At 47.6% G+C, this 24,574-nt stretch overlaps 1 protein-coding gene across 1 annotated transcript in view; it reads left to right on the forward strand.

Annotated features, from left to right (window-relative positions):
• Nucleotides 1-24,574, forward strand: part of prex1 (phosphatidylinositol-3,4,5-trisphosphate-dependent Rac exchange factor 1) — a 64,831-nt gene that overhangs the window by 9,046 nt on the left and 31,211 nt on the right. The window contains exons 2-10 of the mRNA XM_042099354.1: nt 9,272-9,337; nt 9,569-9,691; nt 13,199-13,303; nt 14,008-14,109; nt 14,307-14,468; nt 18,679-18,812; nt 19,148-19,248; nt 20,805-20,954; nt 22,333-22,481. Coding sequence (XP_041955288.1) covers nt 9,272-9,337; nt 9,569-9,691; nt 13,199-13,303; nt 14,008-14,109; nt 14,307-14,468; nt 18,679-18,812; nt 19,148-19,248; nt 20,805-20,954; nt 22,333-22,481 — 1,092 coding nt within the window. The remainder of the gene's footprint in view (nt 1-9,271; nt 9,338-9,568; nt 9,692-13,198; nt 13,304-14,007; nt 14,110-14,306; nt 14,469-18,678; nt 18,813-19,147; nt 19,249-20,804; nt 20,955-22,332; nt 22,482-24,574) is intronic.

Below are 24,574 nucleotides of genomic sequence, written 5' to 3' on the forward strand. Positions count from 1 at the left end.
GGTCTGTCTTCGGGTTCTGCGGTTGGAGTGTGGAGAGCACAGACCAGTGAGCCTTGTTTTCATCAGGGGCTAATGGAAATGAGCCGCAAATGAGCTGTCGGAGAATCGAGCACGGAGTAGCTTTAGATGGCTCATGCCATATCTTCCTGTACTTAATACTATTATCTGAAAATGAGAGTTTACTGTCAAAGTGTAGATTGCTAGTATATAAGTGTTTGTTTTTCAAATCAGCAGGGCAGAGGCTGAGGGGCTTAGAGGAAAGTCTGTTTGTCAGGTATCTCAGGAATGTAGTACCTCTGGCAGCAGAGGGAATTCTAATGTAAATGTGCTCACAGTGCCACACACACACCCATATGTAAACACACACACATACACACACACACACACACACACACACACACACGTACACAGCGGTCATTGACTGTGGTGCCCCCTGTGGTGTGTGTGCAGCTCTTCCTCTGTCCTCCCGTCTGACACAGCAGTCTTCTATTCTGCCTGTGCTTCCCTCTTCTGCTTCTTAGCTTAGTCTCTTCCCCCCCCCCCCCCCCCAACACACACACACAACACCATCAGATCAGCCAAGATCACATGTTTTGGCCTTGAGAAAGGCTAGAGAAAATGAACTTCTCTATCCTTCCTTCCTTCCGAGTTGTACTTTTCTGCATTCCAAGTTGGATCAACGCTGGTGTTTCTTCAGTGAGTCCCATGCTGACATCCTTCTTTGACCCTGTCTGTGTCTGTATCTGTGTGTGTGTGTATCTCCTCACTATTGCAATCAGATCTCCACCATCAGGTCTCTTCATGCCACTGCTGCCTGTTGCAATGTGTGTGTCCCATAAATCATTTCACACACACACTCAGTGATTGAAAGACATGGAGCTTCTTGTGAACTCCAAACTTGTATCATTGAGTGCTGCTACTGCTAAGTGTGGCTTTGGGGTTTGCCCTACTTTCTCAATGTGAGATGGCCCCCTGTGAAGAAAGAGTCCAACTTCTCCATGACGTTGACCTTTTCACACGGCCCATCCAGGCATGCAACATGTTGCTTCATTTAGAATACGTAAACCCATTGTAACATGGGCAGACTTGGTCAATGTCGCGGGGACCACCCTGACTGATTACTAGACTCTATATAAGTGTTAATAACAAATTCCACCAGATAATCTCTTTTGAGTTGTGATTAAACGTGCTACTTTGTAAAAATATGTTAACTTGCTTCTGTTTTATGCAGAGTTTGACTGCAAGTCATCAAGCCATTGAAGTCATCGCAGATTGTACTGCATACTTTTTGTTTGCCCAGGCTTCTGTAGTGACCGCACCCATTGCAAGCCACCTTGCTTTATTCTGAAATCGAGCAAAGGCCTTGAAGTGTCCAAGCACTGTAGTTTGTGAAGTCACCAGACAGTTGCTGCTGACTTCTTAATCTCTTCTTCCACGGGCACAGCATCATTCAGCTGGCACACTGCTTTGAACTGACTGATCGGATATGGCTGTAAATTTTGTCAAACATCAAACATTTCGGGTTGTGTTCTGCTTGACTCTAATGCTAGGTTTCCTCAGTGGCCCGATCTGTCACTGAGGAGAATGAGACCAGTTTTGACCACATTTTTTTTCCCCTTTTCCCTTCTTCGACTTGTGACACTCCTTGAGGAGCGTAAAAAACTGCAATCTGGCTGGGCAGCCCCAGCGTCACGCTTCCTGCCGGCCAGTCGACAGCTGCTGGTCATGGCTGTCCAAAGAGCTCACATTACTCTCAGCAGTCAGGAACCGCTCAGATTTTTAATGCAGGTTTGCAGGGCAGATTTAAGGAGCCCTGTCTTTGTGTGTGTGTGTGTGTGTTTCACCCAGAAGAGCCGATTCCAGCTGGTTTGGGAGAGTTAAGCCTGCCACACTCATATTTCAACCCTGGGCCACCTGTCCCACTGCCCGAGGGGGCAGAAGAGGGGGGGTAGAGGGGGTCCAGGTTACTCCCTCGTGGCCTCGGTGTGGATGTGGGTTTCTCTTGCTGTTGCGGGACTGTCTTTTCTTTTAATCCCCTCTCTGCTTCTGCAAATGACTACTTTAGAATAGGGGGAGCTCATTTCCCATTAAGAGCACCACGTATGACAGTGAAAAGGCAGTGTGTCAGATTTAGTGCTGCGAAGCCAGACAAATGAAAACCAGGGCGTGAATGTGAGAGTGCTGATTGTATGTTTCAGTTTGAGTTGATGTTTGTGTCTAAGGGTGTGCATTTATGCATAAACGTCAGCATGTGTTTGTGTGTGTGTGTGTTAGTGTGTCTGTCAGTCAGTTGTTATGTCTGTATGTCTGTGTGTGCGCACACATTCTGTTCAGGGTTTTTGCTGCCATCCCTGCACCCAGTGGAGCTCCAGCCTAAAGCAGGAGTCCAGGCAGAAGGCTGGACACTGGTCCCCTGTTGCTCGAGCGCAGCGCCGCGGCGGCGGCTCAAGGTCCTACTCAGCATATGGCCCATGCAGGTCATCGTCCCATGCTGGCCGGCCATCTCCGCTCCACTGAGCCACATCAAAGCCCTGCGACCAGTTGCCCTCCATCGCCGTCCCTTCTGCTTGTCTGAGGGACTGGACAGGGCCACGCCCTGCTCCTCCGCAGCCTCAGAAACTGGACTAGACTGGGCCCTGCCCCTCTGGTGCGGAGTGGAAGTCTAGTGGAAGGCGTTCGGGTTTAATCGCAAGTATCCGACGGGGCGTAAATCTTTGCGTGAGGCCTTTTTTTCCGGGGCTCTGGTTTGGCCATCTCCTCCAGACAGAGCAGATTGAAATTAATCTGCCAACGCTGTCGGAGGTGAACACAAGCAGGTCTCCCACCTCATCTGTTTTTTTTTTTTTTTTTTTTTTTTTTTATTGTGGGGTGTTGCTTTAGTGTGAGCGCCTTTAGTTGGTGAAATGATGTCTGTGACAAGGCATTTAAACATCTTGTCCAGTCTATAGCGGAACTCTGTGGTGATAGTTGTGGCTGAGGCTGCTGTCAACATCAGCAAGCTGACTAACTCGGCACTTACTCGTGTTGCGTTCGACGCATGTTTTAGTTTCACGTGGCCTTTCTTCCTGTCCAGAGACATCCTTCCTCTTTCGGCGAGAGGCAGAGCGAGTGAGCTGCAAGATGGCTGCAGCAGTGGTCCAGCTGATGGGCCGCGGTGAGCACTGGGCCTGGCAGAGGCGCTGCTCCAGAAACGGAACTGTGGCGGCTTTGTGAAAGCCCGACTGCAGCAGTAGAACGCTCTCGCTTCCTGTTTGCGTTTAGCTGAAGCGTGAGTGAGGAGAAAACAACAGTCACACACACACTGGTCCCTCCATCTCTCGCTCTTTCTCACTCTCTTTCTCCATCGCACTCTCTCTTCCCCTCTCACTCTTTCTCTCTCACTTACTCTTTTTCCTTTTTTTTATCTCTCTCCATCTCTCTCTCTCTGCTAAAAAGCTCACAGTTGGTCTTGAGCTGGCCCGCAGTGCCATTCTAGGAGTTAAAAATAAACCTGCTTGTCACACATATGCCACCCTACATGCCACCCTTACAACCCTGTCCACAGTTTCCTTTCTCTGTTCTCTTAGTAGCACACATACATGGCTTTACTGCATAGCACAACAACAGGTGCAGATGGCTTGATGCACATGTGTTGTGATACCACAGGGCCTTGCTCTGCAGTACATTATGCATAGGCATGGCTGTGTTGACGCAACAGATGCCCATTGCCAGGCTGCAGCACCTGTGCCCGCTACGCTGCAGATGCCTGTGGGTACGTATGTGACGGGCGCTGCCAGGGCTACACTGCAGCATCTGTGTGATGCAGCTCTTCCACTCGAGCACCTGTGCCGATATTGTGAGCTGTTAGTCACTGCTGATGCCTGAGGTGAGAGATAAGAGTCTTGATTTAGCAGTACTCGCATTGGTGGAGCTAAGCGGTTGTGTTTTTTTTTTTTTAAGGGGAAAAGGGAGGGGTTTCCATTTGATTCTTAACATCTTAATGAAAGACAGACACAATCCTGTGTGTGTGTGTGTGTTTGTGGCAGGGCGGGGTTAACAGGCAGACTACTGCTCCTGCGGAGGTGCCTGACCTCCTGCTACCAAGCGTGAAAGTGAAACAAAGTAGCGTTGCAGGCGTTTGAAAGTTGAGACATTTCATTAGACCTCCTCCACCACCCCTGTGTAGCATGTAGCAGAGACCCCCCCCCCCCCCCCCCCCCCACACACACACACATACAGACACACACACACACACTGCCTTAGGTCCCTTTTTGTGTTCCTGAATTCTAAAATAGACCGTTAACTGATTTGTACACTCCAAACAAGAGACAAGTCAGCTGTGACCACTTGGCTTTCTGCTCCGATAGGCCCATGTGCAGCTTGGCTGCTGCTGCTGTGTTTGGGTGTTTGTTATGTTGTGTTACTGTGTGTTCTGTTCTGTTTGTGTTTATTATGCTTGTTAGTTCAAGGAGGATTACATGTGGTTTGGTCCGGTGTTTTGCAATTGCATGCTTTTTGGAAGTGTGTTCACACTGTAGCCGCCCACAATCAGTGACACACACACACACACACACACACACACACACCTGTACACCAGATATCTGCAGCAACACCCTTTATACAAACCAGTAGTGTACACATGAGCTAGTGGTGCATGTAGGCATTACTCATGCAAGCAACAAAGGAAGCAGCCATTTCCTTCCAAAGCACGGCAGGAACCAGATTTCTCTCATCAAGAAAACATGCCTCCGAATGTTTTCTGCAATGAAGGCCTAAACTTTCACTGTCTATTGTTCGTTGAGGGAACAGGAGGTGCGTGCATTCTTGTTTGAACAGCTTGTTTCCTTTCGAGTGACATATGGACACACACCAGCTCCGCATCTCTATGTGTGTGTCTGTGTGTGCACGTCTTTGTTTGAGTGTGTTCAAGTAATGCCACCCTTGTCCGACTCCTCCCCAGCAGTTGTTGGGTTGCTGGAGTGTGACGTCTGGCCTCAGATCCTCATGCGTCCCTGCGCGTCTGAGGAGGCCCCGCTCCTCCTGGCCCAGCTGTTCACCAGTGCACACCTGGACCTTTGTGGGTGCCGCTCGGAGCTCCGAGCTCATCACCATACGCTGTGTAACATGAGAGGGGCCAGCCTCAGCCAGCGCTAATGGCCTGCTTTAGGGTCACACGCGGTGTGTGTGTGTGTGTGTGTGTGTGTGTGTGTGTGTGTGTGTGTGGTAGTGAGACCCTGAGTGCACACCTGCCCTGTGCTCCTTCACCACGCTGCCAGTGACAACAGTTGCCATGGAAGCCGGTTTCCATTTGCCACAAATAAATATGAATGTGGAAGTGGATGTTGTGATGGGCACGGAGGATGTGCCACTGACGTCATGTTGACAACATGCATCCCATCTGAAAGGTCACCTGTAACCTGAGGAGCGGTACACAGGGCCACGTTGCGTTGAGGCCCGGGAGAGCTTGCAGGTTTCTATGAAACTGCACTGCACTCACTGAGAAGCAGGCGGGATAAGCTTTTAAGAGCTGCCGCCATTCACAGAGAACTGCAGCAGGATGGCCAAGCAGCTTAGTAATTATTTGTTAATTGGTGGCATTTTAAAACAAGTGTGTCATTAACACCCCTGCTGGCACTGGTAATCTGTCAGGACTGAACTGGAGACCTTCTTGTTATTAAATGTTAACTGAGTGTTAATAAACTTACTAGCAGGTGTGAGTGCCAAATTCCTTTTGTCTGTGCTACCATTAATAATGGTAGTGGTAGGTAGAAGAGTGTGTGTGTGTTTGTGTTTGTATGTGTCTGCCTGTGTTTATGTGTAGGTGTGGATGGATCTATGGACGTATGTGTACGTGTACAGTGATGGCCAAAAGTATTGCAAATCAAACCAGCTAATAGGCTAACTGAAATAACACCCATGCCAATCTCTAGGTATGGTGAGAGGTATGTGATGTGGGGCTATTTTAATTCCAAAGGCCAAGGTAACTTTATCAGGATGCACAGTATTCTGGATCCATGAAATAACTGGCCTTTAAAAATAAAAATCTGCCTGTCTCTATGGGAATTTAACATAGGGGTGGGAATACTTATGACCCCTGTATTTTAAGGAAGAACATTTATTTATTTATGATGCATTATTCATTCACTAAGAAAATTGGTGTCCTTAAAGGTTAGATATTTACTCATTTTTCACTTAAGGCATTAAGATCAATTTCCAAAAGATGATTTTATATTCCTCTTTTCAGTCAACTTTAGCATGGGTGCCAATACTTTTGGCCATCACTGTAAGTGTGAGTTTGTGTGCCGTAGCTCTCGGGGGCCCCTGGCGTCTCTGGTTGTGCAAGCGCGCTCACACGTTGCAGAGTGAGTGCGATGAGGATGTGGTTGGGGCAGCCATATGGGAGATTTAATTAGCGCACGCTGCCAGCTCACTTCCACCCCAGCGAGCGCTCGCAGCGCAGGGCTGCACCGGCCAACGCCTCCACGCTCCCCTGGCCTCACCTCCCAAACTGCTTACATGTCAACACTTTTACTCTTTCTCTCCCTCCACCGCCACCTCCTCTCACCCAGTTACAGCTCTCAGGCCTAGTTTATACTCCCTTTTCGTGCATCAATGGATACGTTTTTTTTTTTTTTTTATACGTTGAGCTGTTTCGTGCGAGTTCGTAAGCTTGAAGTTAACAAAAGATCGGACGAAACCGACGCCGAGAACAGACGGAGGCTTCGTCTGTGTCTGTTTTTAACGTTGAGCGTGATGAGGAAGAGGCTTTAGTGCTCTGTAACTGTGTTTGCTGATACACTTACCATCCATTTGCTCTGCTTATCGGGCCCATCCTCCTGGCTGGAAAAAGGAGGGTTTATGCTTGGTAATGAATAGAGTATGTAGATGTAATGGGGAGATAGTGCAGAGAAGAATACAAGGGAATGATTGAGACGGAGGGATGGAGAGAGTGTAGAAAGAGGGAGGGAGCGAGAGAGGAAGTAGAAAGGGAGTGAGGAAAGAGTTTGGGGCTAATGTGTGATGGAGCTACCGGAGCCTGTCATTAGGGCTGCAGGGGGGGGGGGCTGTAGGGTGGGGTGGAGTAGGGTCTGTGGTCCGGCCGTGGTGGGCACTCCCTGTCCTGTCATTGTGGTCGCCAAGTAAGGAGGTGAGAGACAGCTGAAAACACACACGGTTGGTGTGCCATGCAAACACACACACACACTTCATAATACACAAACACACACACTCAGTCTCTCTCTCTTTCTCTCTCTCTCTCAAACACACACACACACACACACACACACACACACACACACACACACACACACACACACACACACACACACACACACAATACACTCACCGAGACAGACAAAGACAAAGGTGCACACTGCTGAGGATCTACCCCTAAAATGCCCTGTCAGATGTGTAGACTGACGGCAGACAGGACAGATGGAGAGGGAGAGGCGTACAGGGATGGACAGACGGTCCGAGAGGTGGACAGTGGAGCTCTCTACAGGCACTGACTGTGTCTGGATGGAGAACGCCTCCCTGCCAACACACAGCCATAATTAGAGGCAGGGTTTGTCTCCTTTTTTCTCTAAGGGTGGCACTGTTCAAAAATCCCAGTCATGCTGGGTTTCTCTCTTTCTCTCTTTCTCTCTCTCTCTCTCTCTCTCTCTCTCTCTCTCTCTCTCTCTCTCTTTTTTTTTTGTCTCACTTTTTTTAATTGTCTTTGTTGCCGTTTCTTCTTCTTCTCTCTTTCTGCCTCTGTCTCTCTTCTGTTATTCTTCATGGGATCTTTGCACGTGGATGAGAGCCTGAGATGTGGGAAGTGATTTTGCTGTGTTCATCTAAACAGTGCAATGCTGGTAACAAAAAGGTCTTTTGTGTGATAATGTCAACAGGATCATTAGTTCAAACATAAACACGTTTCACTCCTGAAGCTGAGGTTGACCATATTAGACCCTCTCTCGTTGGCTGAACCTACTTCATGTTTGTTTTCACGTATAACATTACAGTGCAAATAGGACAAACAAAGGCAATAACATTTGATGAATAGTGAGCTGTGACAATGTCTGAAATGTTTGCATAGAGATATACAAAGATTTGTTAGCCACCACCCTAGATGTGCAGTTGAGAAACTCTTATTCTATAACATACAAAGTCGACCTATTGAAACAGAAAATAAACATATTAGAACAATATAAGTAGCATAAAGCCTGCAGAAAGGACCAGTCTTTGTAATGCAGGAACATATGAAGCAGGATAATACAGTGGGTCCTGCCAAGAGGATTATGCAGAAGTAGACCTAGATTTGCCCCAGTGGTGCACCACACACTTGCACTAATTCTGCCCTTGTGCTGGAACATATTGCATATCTTATGACAGGATTACGGGCAGTTTGTCCATAATCTCCTAATTCTGGCGCCTTTTTAACTATTACCCCTCAGCTTCAGGTCAGCTCCCTGGTCGTGGCTGTTTAGCTGCTTATCAGTGTAAGGCAAGCGCAGCAGCAACCTGATCTATCCGCGGATCACAGGTCGGTAGTGTGGCTCTCGTCTCGGTCCTGCTGGCGGTGCTCAGTGTAACCCTATCAGTGGCTAGGCCAGCCCTCTCTTTTCTCTCTCTCTCTCTCTCTGCCTCCCGCTCTCACTTGTTTCCCATCAGCACGAGTGCTACATTTCCCTCCCTCCCTAACTCAGGCTCACTTGCCCGCTCGCAGCTTTTACTGAATTGGCTTGTTCTCAAACCCTTATTGAATTACCTTGACCTTTGCCATGGCTGTGGTCTTTGTTTTTGTTTTTTCTCTCCTTTGTTTGTTTTCTTTATGCTGGAGCCTGGTTGAGGTTTCAGAGTATATGGTCACTGAGAAGGGTTTACCTCAGCTCTGTAACATTGGTCTTTTCTTCTTGCCTGGGTCTCGTCTGTTGTCCGCCCTGTTGTCTCATCTGTTGTACTCATTTAAATACTTTATGTGCCTCTGTTTGTAGCCTAATCATTGTGAAACATGGTGGTCTAAACTAAAACTTTTCCAAATCAGTCACTGAAAGTCTGTGATTATCATTCTGTAATTAGATGCACCCCCTTGGACTCATAAAGCAACACAGACCTTTCCCCAGCCATCTTGACCTCTGACCTCGGTTTATGACCTCATGAACTTGTAGCCATCCAATCCCTGGTGTCTTTTATGTGCTGATGTCATGCACTTCAATGTGAAGTTGGTTTTACATTTCTCACTGTCACCCCTTCCCTCCCCCCTTCTTTCTTCCATTCTTTTCACTCTGTCCATCATCTGCCTCTTCTGTAGGCCTTCCTGCAGCGGATCAAGCAAACTCCAGATGATCAGCAGTGTCTCTCGCCTGAGCAAGTGAAGGTATGTTGAACGTCACTGTCCTATCTAAAAAAAGGCAAACAACCCAAAAATATACTTAAGAAAGCCCTCACCCTCTCCCACAATGTCTGTCATCTCCAAATGCCAAAAAAACATTAATCTGCTCCCACAATGCCCCTCACCCCCTGTCCCGCCATTGCATTCTGTGTATGCTGATGATGTGTGTGTGTGTGTGTGTGTGTGTGTGTGTATGTGTGTATATGTGTGCTGCAGATCCTCTTCTCCAACATTGAGGTGATCATGGAGCTTCATAAGGAGCTGCTGAACGCGGTGGAGTCCAGTCTGCAGCCGGAGCCCCATCCGCAGCATGCCCTGGGACATGTGTTTGTGCATTTTGTGAGTAGAGAAGCCAATCCACACATTACTTACTCCTCAACTATGTCTGATCTGATGCATCCAGCTGCACAATACTGCTACATAACAACTTCATATATTCTGCTAACTGTGCCTATACACCTGGACAAGGCTAACTGCAGAGGGACACTAGTTTATCAACATTGATGTGTGCTCGTCCACCTTCACGTGACCGACTGATACTACCAGACTCAAGGGCCAGAAGGGGTCTAACAGAGTGGACAAACCAAGTGGGTCGTAACTTCTCCCAGCTGTCTGTGGATGATGATATGCACTGATGGTGAAAAGTGGGGGGAATGTCTTTGGCCTTGGCAGCTCATCAGTTCTGCATTGTAGATACGTCGACTCTCTGTTCCCCGTTCTTCTGCTTCACCTTTGACCTTTCAGCTAAATCTGCTGCCATTTTCTGATGACCCCACTCCTAGCCCTCTAACCCCAAATGCACCAGTCAGACTCACATGAGGGGATGATTAAGTGTCTGTAGAGTGGAACCGGCCAATGAATTAACTCTGTGTGTATCTGACAGAAGCAGAAAGAATACATTTTTCAATTGAGATTGATGACTTCGTGACAGCGGTCTTGTTAAATTGGAAATTAATGTATACTGAACGATGGGCCAATTACCAGCAGTGGCCGTGTGGCAGTCCATACAAATGACCCTCTCTTTTATTCACTCTTTTTGGCCAGTGGCGTCCCCCTCCTCAGAGACACATTCATCGCTCTGGAACGTCCCTGGAACAGGGCAGGAAAAGGGATAATGTTGAAAGTGCGCTCAAACATCAATATTTGCTTTATATTGCAGTGGCGATGACTACTAGTTCAGTCTGCACTAACAAGCATTTTATTATGGGATTTCTCAATACTCTTATTGTGCTTTGACTCACTCTTTGGCTGTGTCTGAAGTTGAGTTTAGTCTGAAAAAAAAAATGTTTATCAAAGGAGTGCACAAAGTTGTTGGGCTATTTTGAGCACAAGTGCAGGCCTTTTAAAATGGTGGTGGATGAGGGACATGAAAGCCTACTGATTGTGGAGGGGATGTTTGCCTGCCACAGGAAGCTGGTGGTGGTTGGGCAGGGGTATCCCAGGTCACCAAGGGTCAGGCCCAGAGGGCTCAAAGGGAGGCATTGACAGATCTTGACTTTTCCCTCGCTAACTGTTTGAATCATCCCAGCTGTTGATAGAATCGTGCCGGCTGTTTTGGCAGAGGGCAGCATTGCTGTTGCGTGCGTAACCCTCCTCCCTTCTAAACAGTAAAAATAAATATTTGTGCTCGTGTTTTGACTTTTGGATGTCCCACGCGTCTTGATGATTGACATCCCTAATTGATGGTTGAGGCAGGGGCTGGGGTTCCTGGGTTTCTTTTCGGCATCCAATTGTTTCCCTGCCCATGAAGACGCCACACCCATAAAAGCAGGACCAGTTTAGGGTTTGTAGGTTTGTAATTTTGAGCCATGCATCAAAATGTATTATTTTTCGCCAGCTTAACAATTATAATTTGCCTCGCCACATGTACACTCTGCCATTATGTCATTATAATTCCCCTCCCATAACCCTTTTGCTATAAAATGAGAACAAATAACCATACAACACATGCAAGCTCTGTACAGCCCAACCACCACGGCCACATGGGCATCACAGACGTCACCCTATACTTTGGTGTCACTCGTGTTGATGTGACCAGCCCCAGTGCCTCACGTTCTCAAACGCCCCTCAGACGAGTGAAAACCCACACAATGCTCTGTCGTATTTTCTCTGATCGTCCTCCAGATCCTCTGACGCAATGGTCTCCAAAAACACTTAATGCTCCTAACTACGAGCTCATGCGGGATGAATTTGCCGCTAAGCGCCTTATGATAAGTCCTACAGCGGGGCCGTGCCAACCTCGCAGCCACTCTGGCAGTTATTTATTTCTGTTTCCTCGCAGTTATCAACATGTGTGCAGGTCTTCTATTTCGGTGGGTGTAAGCAGACGTTTTTGGCTGAAGACACGCTCGCACACACAAAGCCCCCTCGGCCACAATGCGTGGCTCGCTCACTCTCTCCGAACATATGCCAGGACAGATGCTCCAGCTGGTGTTGCCAGTTGCTCTGTTTTGGCTGCGAGCTTCTTCATCCTCTGGTGCGGGGACCACTCCAAAGCTCTGTGACAATCGAGAGGCACAGTGACACAGTTCACAGCCTCTGCCGTAGGAAGGGAAAGGGGGCTGTCAGGGCTCAGCAGTACTCACATGCCACTCCCACGTGTAAAGAACCCTCGTCTGAAGCCTTCAGGTTTGACCTTGTGACCATCTGACACCACATGCTTAATGAGGTTACCTACCTCGTCTTACCCTAAGGGGATACATCCATTACTCACCTGAGAGCAAACTCAGACGCTCACCTGTGAAAAACCCCACCGTCACCTGAAGGTACATTACCACATTTGTCATGGGAAACATAAAACACGGATCATTTCTGTCCCATTGTGGTGAGGATCAGCACTCTTTTCGGAGTGATCTGGTCCTGCCTGCTTTAGGCCTGTGCAGTGTCACGTTGCCTCCCAGGCTCCAGACGTGTTGATGAGCTCATGTGTAGGGGTTTGGGTTTCGCATCCTGAGGGACTACAGCCCCACTACCACCATTTCCATTTTAAAACATTGTTTCGTTCGTCCACACAGCAAGTTTTTCATTGTCTGAATCTTGTCCGCGCAGGACACCTAGACGGTAGGTGGGAAGCCTGAAGCATGGATCACATGACTATTCGCACAAATCACATGACCATTCACGCAGTTGTCAGCAATTTAAAATGGGTAATTTAACTCGTGTGTGGGGGTTGGGTTTCACATCCTGGGGTGTTCTGGGGTCGTTGGACAGCAGCCTCTCCGTGTCTCTGCTGAGGCATCACCCTCTGCTGGGAGAAGTCACCGCAGCCCACACTCACTTAAACTCTGGCCCTGAAAAGTGTAGCCGCCTCATCAAGCATTAATAGCAGTCTCATTCACACGGAACACGCCGGGCTCACGCCCAGCTCACCTGAGCACCTCGTATGCCCAAGAGGAATGGACATAAAAGGACTGATCCGGTTGCACAGGGATCATATCAGCTAATCCAGCTAATTGCTGTGGTTATGAGGCAACCTTGCCGCACACTTGCTGCCTTACACACACACACACACACACACACACCTTAATGTAGGCCACAGCACCCTGTTAAATGTGTCTGCCACCTTATGTGTGAATATCTACGGGGAAATGTGTTTCACAAATAAGCACATTCTTTCTTTCAGCTACTCCTGCTTTTGCCCTGAGCTGGACAAACTAGGTCAAGTGTAATGATGTAAAGCCATAAGGTTCCCCCGGTCTTTGTAGCCAAACAAAATCCAATTTCTCCGCAAAGACTAGGGAGCAGGCCCTTCAAGCAAAATGCATAGTTTATGTAAATTCAGTCCCTTTTTTATTTCCATTTGACTGTTTCCATGATTGTCTGTTTTCTTTTTGCATGTGAATGTAGAGAGGCAGATTCTCGGTGTACGGGGAGTACTGCAGCAACCACGAGAAAGCACTCCGCCTGCTCATGGATCTCAACAAAATCCCACACATACGCACCTTCCTGCTGGTGAGTTTTGCTCTGGCTAAGTAGTTGCTGTACCATAACACATCATGTGACTATATACTTGCCTGGCTGATTAAAATTAAATCATCATCCAGTCGACATGTGTTTTGTTTCTGTGTTTTTCTTGGCTTTTGCACATTTCTTCATTGGATCATTATCTGACTGTGTTCTAGAGAAGCACATTGTTAGTGCTACTATTTAAAGTATCTATGATGCAATCACACATGAAAGATTGAGTAATTAAAGGGCAGATGAACCTTTGTCTAAACAGAAGAGAAGGAGGCGGAGGTCTCAGCTGTTAATGTACTGGGACCAGGATGAGTGACGTGTGGATGACCACACTCTTAGCACACACACACATGTGTGCTATTTTAGGAATGTCAAGACTTTCTGTCTGGCCTGAGGGCAGATTCCTCACACTCAATCATAACCTGAAGAATTGTAGCAATGTAAATGGAAGCCCTGATGAGAGACCATGCAGAGTGTGTTTTCTCTAGGCTCTCCTAAGGACTGGAATCTATGAGTCCGTGTTGGAATCTATGAGTCCGTGTGGATATTTTTAATGGAGATTTCTTTCTTTCTTTCTTTCTTTCTTTCTTTCTCTCTCTCTCTCTCTCTCTCTCTCTCTCTCTCTCTCTCTCTCTCTCTCTCTCTCTCTCTCTCTCTCTCTCTCTCTCTCTCTCTCTGTCTGTATGGCCTTGTGACAGCACTGCATGCTGCTGGGGGGAAAGAAGTCCACCGACGTGCCGCTGGAGGGCTACCTGCTCTCACCCATCCAGAGAATCTGCAAATACCCACTCCTGCTGAAGGTTAGAAACACTCCTCATAGGCAACACACACACACACACACACACACACACACAGTCTCACACATGCGTGCTTTCAACGACTTGCAGGGATAATGGTGGAAATATGGAAGTGTGTGAATGTCTTGTGATGTGTGAGTGTCTTGTCTGCTGTTTGGTGTGTGTGTTTGCTAATGTCTTGTGATGTGCTGTCTGTGCAGGAGCTTCTGAAGCGCACCCCTAAGAAGCACAAAGACTACCCGGCGGTGGAGGAGGCCCTGCAGGCCATGAAGGCCGTGTGTTCCAACATCAACGAGACCAAGCGGCAGATGGAGAAACTGGAGGCCCTGGAGCAGCTACAGTCCCACATCGAGGGCTGGGAGGTGAGCACAACTGGCTGGCATGAGAAAAAGGGTGACATGTATGTCTGTGTGTCTGTCTGTTTGGTTGTGTGTGCGCGTGTGTGTGTGTTTTGGCAATGACATCAGCATTATTTCTTGCATTCTGGAGCTTATGATTATGTGTGTGTGTTTGTTGGGGGGGGTGCACTGCATCCTTTTTAATTCTGCTCTCCCATGCTGAAGCTCTCTTCCTCATGTTAAAGCAGTTTGTCTGGCCGAGCTGCTCTCCGCACTTCACATTCTCACATCCTCCCCATTCAGCCAAATGCCACATCTTAATTAAACCAGACTTCTGCGGCTCCCCTGTGATCTCCTCACTGGATGATATAAATCGGGACGGGGGGTGGGGGGCTGGCGTCCCAGTGCTCTCTCCCAGGGGATTGTGGGAGTTTATGGCCCAGAGAGAATGTGGGGTGAAGACAGGCTTGTGTGAAAACCTGGCAGGGAAGTGTGTGGTGGGATTGAGAGATGGTTGTTGGGGGGGGGGGGGGGGGGGGGCAGAGAGGGAGAGAGAGAAAAAAAGAGAGAGAGCGGGTCTGTGGGGGAAGGAAGGAGAGATATAGAGAGTTGGATAGAAAGGGGTGGAGAGGGAAGGAAGGCGAAAGGAGGGGGGTGGAGAGAGAGCGCGAGCGTGTGAGAGTGGGCCGGGGTTTCGGTCTTCCTCTCTGTGACATGTTCCTTCAGTGTCCAGCAGACAGGAGGAGGAGGAAGTGAGAACAAAAAAAGGAAGCGCCGTCGCCTAGGAGATCAGTCAACGCTTCACAACATGCCCACCATTCTCCCTCCCCCCTCTCCTCCATCTTCTCAGCCACTCTCTCTCTCTCTCTCTCTCTCTCTCTCTCTCTCTCTCTCTCTCTCTCTCTCTCTCTCTCTCTCTCTCCCCCTCTCTCTTTCCCCCTCTACAAACACACACACATGAACGCACTGACACGCACACACACACTTACTCACTCTCCCTGTCTCGTTCTACACACACACACACACACGCAGAGACTGAGAGAGAGAGAGAGCTCAGGGCTTCGGATTAATTACAGAGTGTGAAATGTTAAAGTGCAGTGTGGGTGTGTGTCTGTGGGTTTGTGTGTGCTCACGGATATTAGTGTGCTTTTACATGTACCAGCATGGAAAGATGCAGGGTTGTTTGTGCCCATGCCTCTGCGTGTGTGCACGACTTTTCTTGTGTGTGTGTATGTGTGTACCACTTTCGTCACATCTCAGACTGTGGTGTTTATGGCAGAAATACATGAATGACAATTACAGATTACACTGTGAACATTTAAAGGACACCATGTGAAATAATCCTGTTTATTTTAATCTCCAGTTGTAATCGTGGTTGTATTGCATTGTGCTGCATGTGTACCGTGCTTCTGAATTAAAGCATTGGCAATCATATACTACTTGTTAGACTGTGTGATAACCGTGCTACTCTGGTTACCAGCATCGTGTCTATTTGGAATGTATTTAGAATCAGGAAGTTAGCTGCTTTTTATTTTTGTCCTGTGGTGGATTCCTCGGCACCATAAATGTGAACTACAGACTACACAGGTTAGATAAGTGGAGTAGGGGGCGGGGGACATGGTCTCCTCCTCAGCTGAGATTGTAGCTTTCTGTTGGGGAACGGCAAGAAGTCCTGTGAATTGACACATACGTATGTCTTTGCACTGTTGTAATAGACCATTCAGTTAGCACATGACTGTGTGGCCTTTTTCACAGGTTTCACTGAGCTTGACTTGATGACTATGATGAGGGTGAAAAAGCCAAAGTGTTGCATAGTGAGGTGATACTAGTAACTCATATCCCAACTTCAAGGGCAGAAGATTGAATGGAGATTTTTTGGACCAGTCTTACACTTGCTGTTATGTTTCACTTGTTCTTCCAGTCGTTAATTATTATTCCATAATTAACGGCATAATTATTTTTCCATAAATGATGTTGTGCAGCCTCTCTTTTTGCAAGTTAATAGAGAGTGACAGCAGTACATGCAGGTACTGTATGTGCGCGCGCACCAACACCCACAGAGTCCGACTCCATTACTATGGGTTCAGATGCATATAGTGCTCTTAGCAGATCTGTTCATAAAAACAGACTCTCCCTCTGTTTTGCCCCTCTCACCTAATCTCTCTGCATCAGTGAACTACACTATTTGCATACACAGCAGTTTCTAACAATGTTATGTGAGGCCTTGCGTTAAAAATGCATGATTCAGAGTTTTATACAAACACGTAGATGACCATTGCTGACCTAACTATAATATTTTTTTCACCAAAACCGCATTGACGATACGGTTTATGTCTGGATGATGCAGTGATGTCAGTGCTAGAGGGCTGAGGTGTGTTGCTTTAGGAGTCTGCCCTAGTTTTCTAGCGTCTAAACAGGCAAAACTGACATGAATGCTGCTTGTCTGTCTTTAATACCAAAAAGCCCCGTATTTTGGTCACCACGAGGGCCTTATTTAGAACCCAGGAAATTAGCGATTTTCCGTTTTTGTGTTTTCTTCGCTGCGGTGTTCCTTCCTCCACCAGACAGGGAGGGAAGAGGTTTGTGTGCCTGTTGACTTGTGTTGGAGAGACACAGTTTACGTATGCTGCTCTAGCTAATGTGGTGTTCCGCTGCCTCTTACACTCTCGGCTAGCCAGCGTTTCTGTCTGCCTCAGTCAGCGTCTGGTTGTTGCATCTGTCTCTTGAACCTGCCAAACTCAGCATGACCGCTTGGGTTTTCAGTCTCACAACATAAAAATAAAATCAAAATGTTTTTGACTGATTATTTGGTTTCTGGTTTTGGTTGAAGTCAGATGATATTCCTCCCTTATGTTGTTTTACCCATCATAGCTATGAAATAACTATTAAATTTACTTTTGCAGTCACTGATTTTTTTTTCTTCTCTCACTTGTGTACCAAACCTGTGACTCAGATAGTGAAGTTTGTCATGTCTGACGTGAAGAGATGGTTAGAAGTCTGGCAGTAGCCTCCAGTTGTGTCTGTGATTACCAATATATAAACATCCCAAATAAAAAGACTTCACATCTAATTTGTTTGACCTTACACTGCAGCACAGATGATCACTGTTGGCCCACTGTTGGCCCAACGTCATAGTTCACGATTTGGATTAAAACCCAAGCAGGCGTTCTCACATCAACAAACACACATGCTCAGACTCCCCAACCCTAACGTGGCCCGTCTGAGCGAGGTGGTGTGGCTCGGGCATGTGATCGAGTCTGACGGCGAAGCCTGCAGGCAGCGCGCTAGATGAGCCCAGCACCCTTTTCAGAGTGGGGAGAGGGGAGTGAGGGGTGGGGGCGCAGAGAGAGAAATAAACAGGCTTTGTTTGTCCCCCTGAACAGCGGTCCCTCTGAGCGCGCTCGCAGCCTGGCTCCATTTAGAAGTCTTTTCCTGCTCTCCCCGCATTCTGAACTCCGCCGTGGCTTTGTGGAGCGAGCCCTCTGAAACCACACTTTCTCTCCACTCATGGGGGGGGAAACACACACACACACACACACACACACACACACACACACACACACACACACACACACACACACACACACACACACACACACACACACATCCCTGTCTTCTCCCCAGAGCTATTCTGCTCAGACAGAAGTTCAGACTGAGTGTGTTCAAGAGAGAACGGGGTTCATACGTGAGTTTTTAGGCTCCTCACCAGACTTGAACGCACAAACAGCAGTGAAAAGCTCATCCTGTCATTGTCCCTGCCTAAAGCGTGAGCTCGGCCTGGAACAGCCATGGATTACTAATGCTCCTCAGATGGCATGGCTCCTCGGAGACGACTTCTCTGGTTTTAATCAACCTGAATTTACCCTTTGCTTTACTCTCCATTGACAAAATGGTCATGTTGAACTCCCAATGCCAGGGTCAGATTAATCTCCTCTCCACAGTTCAACAGAATAACAGACTTGTCTGTTTTAGCTGTCACTAAAATTAAGTAGTAATTAACTAGTAATTAATATGCTCATCGCCAGGACATTGCTCTTAGGATTCTGTAGGAGAACTCAGATACACTCTGATGCAATTATAGGTAGAGAACATTAGAAGGCCAGTTTGTATGACAGGATGTGAAGTGAGAAAGTGAAGGCGAATATGCTTTTAGAACTCACTCCACCGTCTCTTCCCGCCCCCCCCCCCCCTTCTCTGCCTCCCTCTCTCCTGCACACTATCTTTGTCTTCACAGGGCACCAACCTGACGGACATCTGTACAGAGCTGCTTCTCCATGGCAACCTGTTAAAGATCTCAGCAGGGAACATCCAGGAAAGGGTATTCTTCCTGTTTGACAACCTGCTGGTGTACTGCAAGAGGAAGTCCAGGTGAGACCCAGTAGACTTGATGAGAGCCAAGCCCAGCTCAAGACTCATGCCCTCACCATAGATGTTGTGAATGTACTGTAGATTGAACAACCAACATTGTATATGGTGGTAAAAATATGCTGGTAATAATACGGTGGCATATGTATGGCCGCAGGGCATTGTCAATAATTCAACCAATCTGTAACTCTATATGGATTATGCTTGAAAATTGGTGGAGAGCCTATGTTGCCCACATGATGTAAAGCCTACTTGAAGCTTGAGGGGTCACCTAGAAGTAAATGGGTTGATGGACTTTAATTGGTGATTCTTTGCTCTTCAGGGTTTCAGGGAAGAAGGTCCACGAAAAGGACCAAATCAATCACCGGCCCACAGTACCTGTTCAGAGGCAGAATAAACACAGAAGTCATGGAGGTAGAGAACGTGGAGGATGGAACAGGTGTGTACTCAAAACAGCATGTCTGTCCACCTGTCTGTCTGGGCCCTCATTGCAGCTCAAATGCTTAGTCTTTCAGCCAACTTTCTTATTTAAGTCAGATTTACTTACTTTTTGGGAATTATTAGAATTTGGAATTTAATTGATAAAATTGGAATTGGAATCCACCGGTAATTATAAAGAGCTTTTAATATATACATATAAAGCCAGGCTGGATTCATTCAGTTACCTCAGCAACTGTTGAGCGCTGTTTGTGACTTGACGCTTCCCTTGTGACTTCTTAGAAATGTGGTGTACAGGAAAGAGTAGGCTGCAAGCATACGTGAATGTGTGTCACCAAAGGAAGACTGTGCCACAGCAGTTTGCATGGGTGGTTGTTGCAAGCAGTGATCATATCTGGAGATCTACTGAGGCCCTGGCAAACAAGTCTCAGTTCCCACACTAATGAAATGTTTCAAGGAGGGACAGAGTTTTCTACTTCAGATTTGGCATAATTTGGCATTGCTATCAGTGGATAATGCAATTAAACCATTTTAGCTTTGCTTTAAGTACTAGTGCTGATGTTTTCATCAAGGCATCCTTTAAAAGTTTATGTAAACTTTGCTCTATTCAGTATCTCAACACTGCAAGAAACCCATTTAGGACAGTTTTAAGATATTTCTATAACATAGCATAACATGATCATGTGTGCATAACATAGTTTCTACATCTGTTTATGAGTATGTACAGTGTAGCTAACCTTCAAAACAATCAGTTTGTACATGACTGGCGTCACTGCTGCCCGTCATGCATTGGGAGCAATTACACCGTGGCTTTAGTGGTTCCGCCCCGGCGAAACGAATGCGACGAGCCCCGTTAAATTCACCCGGAGAAATTCCTGTGGAGTAGAGAAGGCGTCGGAGAGTGAGCTCAGCTGCACTCCTCATCTATTTCTGTGATCTTTGCATTTGGTCTAATGGGGCCATTAATGGGGGGCCATTATAGCCTCATTCATTATTTAGAGATGAGCCGTGGCTCACCTGCCGTCAGGAGAAGCAGACTCGGAGGACCGGTCTAGCCTGTCTTTTCAGCCCCTCTATCAGTCCCTTATGTGTAAGCACTTATATACTCTTAAAAATCTACTGACTGAGCTCCTTGTTGTACTTACTGTATTGACCCTTGACTCGTGAGAGAATGGGTTTGTCAGCAGAGAAGAGGAGAGAGAGTGTGCGGAGAGGAAAGGGGAAGAAAAAAAATGCCTTTTGGTTGTAAACACAACTTTTTTTAATGGTGTGATTTTTGTAAGATTCATTAGCCTCACACCAGTGGTATGTGAATAAAACACAGAGGCCTAATTCTACAACCATATTTAGATGAATTTGGTAGTCATGTACACTAGTGCACACAACCGCTGTGCATTATGGGTATTGTAGTCCTTATAGCTTTTCTTAGACCTTATTATACTGTTGTGCCATGGACAATACTCCATGTTGAATGGGTAGTGCATCTCATCTCTTTAATGTCTCCCACACCTGTGGGGGTGTCCGCCCCTTCTCACAGTCTCTCCCCTTCCTCCACAGCGGACTATCACAGCAACAACTACACAGTGACCAATGGCTGGAAGATCCACAACACAGCCAAGAACAAGTGGTTTGTGTGCATGGCCAAGAACGCAGAGGACAAGCAGAAGTGGCTGGACGCCATCCTTAAGGAGCGAGAGCAGAGAGAGAGTGAGTACCACACCCCCAGCCTCCCAGTCTGTGCAGGACTCGTATCTCATGCAGGACTTCCTTGACACTAATTTCAAACCCTTGTAGATTTATCGGTGTTTGGTACTTTTTGACACAGTAGTGTTTTGTGGCCCTGAACATTTGGCCTGCTCCTTCCTCTTGGTTTCTGGATCTCACCGCTTAATGTTGTCAATGAGGAGTTTTGGCAGCCTTCAGCTGTCACCGCCCAACTCAGCTTGTCCCTGTGAAATGTGCTCAGAGAAGAAGCTGTCGTGAGATGAAATGGAAAAAAAAGATTGAAGAGAACTATCACTCTCTTGGCTGTGAGCTGCTTTGTTGTTCCTTCAGACAGAAAACTAGACCTGTCTCTGCCCTGACCACCTGTTCATGTTTTTGAAGTAGTTTGGCATTTCCTTTCGGAGTGTTTGTCTTTATTTTCTTTCTTTTTTTTTTGTTTTGACTGAGGATTGTTTGGTTGGGTTCAGTGCTGGGTAATTGGCTTGTGTGTGTGTGTGTGGGATGTGTCAGTGCCTCAGTGGGTTAGTGAGACTTGTGTACGTGAGCTTGAGTCAGATCTCTCTGGGTTTGCAGGTCTCAGGTCTTTACATTCCTCACACTGGGCCACAGCTTATGGCATTTTTGAGAGGCTGCATGTTTTCAACATTAACATTTGTAGATGCTAGTAGTCTACAAATGCTTGTAGTCTTTCTTGTTTACCTAATCAAAACCTAATGCTCTTTTCTCCATAAATCTTACACAGGACTTTTAAAAGATTTGATTACATTCACAGGCCATCTGATGAAATATACGATCTTGGTGTTAATTTCTTAAGCGATTTAAGTGATTAAAAGTTTAGCTTTAGTGCAGGTCAGAATGCATGGCTTTGTGGGAGTGTGTGTGTGGGTGTGAGTGAGGCTGGCTCTCGTCTGACCCTGTGGGGTTTTGGGGGTCTGGCTCAGGTTACGGCTGTGTGTAACTTAGTCTGGGCGACAGGTGCCTCATCAGTCACACGTTCCACGGCTCTGGGCCTCCAGTGCGGGGGCGTGTGGGGGCGCCACTCTGATGCTTCCGCACATCTGTGTGGGTGTGTGTATGTGTACGTGCGTGAGAGAGGGGGGGGGGGGGGGGAGCAACTACTCCTTCACACCTAGAGTGGCTTCTCTCTCTCTCTCTCTCTCTCTCTCTCTTTCTCCACCTTGGCCAATGCGTTGGTTTGAAATGGACCCTAGAGTAAAAAGTAATTCAGGCTTAACCATTTACTATGCCTAGCACACATCCACATCAAGACACTTGTTCATGCTGGAGTTGCTTGAGCAGAGAAAATATTCAAGAAAAGTAATGTGTGTGTGTGTGTGTGTGTGTGTGTGCGCGTGTGCAGGCCTCAAACTGGGCATGGAACGGGATGCCTATATGATGATCGCTGAGAAGGGTGAGAAGCTCTACCACATGATGATGACGAAGAATCGGCACCTCATCAAGGACCGGCGCCGCAAGCTGACCAACGTGCCCAAGTGCTTCCTGGGAAAGTGAGTCTTTTGAGTGGAATGTATGGGTGGTTTGTTCAGGGGGGTCTGAGCAGGACCTCCAAAAAGCGTGGAGACACTCTTGAACATCTCATCAGTAAGAGGGTTCCCGACCTCTCTCACACCCAGTGGAGCACAAGCATTCTTTATCTCAAATGCATGCACTGGCACACACACACACACACACACACACACACACACACACACACACACACACACACACACACACACACACACACACACAAGAACACAAGAAAGCTCTGATTCTCTCTTTCTAACTCTTTTTTTTTTTCTCTTTTTATCTCCTTTTTTCCTCCTTTGCATCACACACACACAATCACTCACACATTCATGCTCACACACACACACACACACACACTCTGTGCTTGCTCTCCCCTGATGAGAGGGGTGGCAGTAATCACTTTCCCAAGCCTGGTGCCAAGCAGCCCAGAGGAAAGAAGTGTTCCCAGTGAAGAGGCTTCATTAGCGGGACCCTCTCCCCCTCAACCTAGGCCCATCCCCCACTAGCCATCACACACACAGGCACACACACACACAAACACACAAACACACACACAGATACAGACACGCAGATATGCACTCCTGTACACAGCTCCAGGCTGGAACGGGCGTCCTCCATCTCTCAACGGCATGAATTGACAAAGAGAAGTGCACATGCCATCTCACCTTTTCACCCCGTCTGTCCTTCTCATCCGTCCCTCTCTGGCGTGTACACAAGCACATGACACAAACACAGCCATGCGCATATGCACATACGCACAGGAGAAGCCATGCTTTTGTAAGACATGTCCTTTATGGCTACATAAATGCCTTTGGCCAGAGCAATGCATCTCTGTTTGGATTCACATTCTTGAAGGCTGTAATCTGCACATAATAACAGATGTTATTGTTGATATTATTCATTTCATTCTCATATCAACATAGCATCTTTTGTTGTGGCTTTCCCAATGACCAACAGAGCCTATCGTACTTTCCCACAATGCACTTAGGCGATTGTTTAATATCAAAGTGCCCATGCGAGACCGCCCCAGCTGCAGACACAGGGGCGGAGCGACCTCTCCTCTGCCCGTGCTCTGCTGAACTCCTGTCCTGGCCGGCGCACGGCTCCAAACCACGCCGCGTCGCTCTGCTCCGCTCCGCTCCACCTCACCTGGCCTACATCTGCAGCACTGTGGCCTTGTTGTTGTTGTTGCCGCCATCGCTGCTGTACGCAGTGCCAGAAATAGAGCTCACGGCAGCTTCACTTAATTCCTTCCAGTAACAGAACCACCCACCATACACACACACACACACACACACACACACAAACAACCATGCACACACAAGCACCGCCCCCCTCCCCGCACTAAACTCCAGACTTGCCCCAGACTAATGCTATAGCTGGAGCCAAGACGTTTTGGCTTCCGCTGCCTTGGTGATCTGTATCGATAGAAGAAACTTCTCCCTCTCAACTCGCTCCCTCCCCCCCCCTCTCTCTCTCTCTCGCTCTCTCTCTCTCTCTGGCTCCTACCCGGCTCTCTGTTCTGTCAGCATTCTGCAGCCACTAACAGCCTCTCTGATTGCATCAAACACTAAGGGGAAGTCTGCCCTAGGAGCTACCTGCACCCTTTTACTCCAAACCCCTGACCAGCATCCCATTCCTGTCCTGTCCAGCCCAGGCCAGCCCATCCCCTGTCCTGTCCAGGCCAGGCCAGCCCATCCCCTGTCCCTGCTCCGCTGCTGTTCCCAGTACCTTGGGGCTTTGTGTTGCACATGTATGACATTCCCAATCTGTGTGATGGGGTGAGAGTGTGATGGGCTGATGGGGCTTGTGTGTGTGTGTGTGTGTGTGATGCGCTGAGATAATAATTTATCCCCTAATTAAAGCACTCAGATGGGAGCAGATGGCTCAAGGTGTCCGCATTCTGCATGGACGATCTCATAGGATTTACACACACACACACACACACACACACACACACACACACACACACACACACACACACACACACGGCACACACGTATACATACACGGCACACACGTATACATACACGTAACACATTTACACACACACATGCTTACTTGTTTACTCTGAC

Source organism: Alosa sapidissima, chromosome 7 (genome assembly GCF_018492685.1).
Source record: "Alosa sapidissima isolate fAloSap1 chromosome 7, fAloSap1.pri, whole genome shotgun sequence".
Classification (NCBI taxonomy): Eukaryota; Metazoa; Chordata; class Actinopteri; order Clupeiformes; family Clupeidae; genus Alosa; species Alosa sapidissima.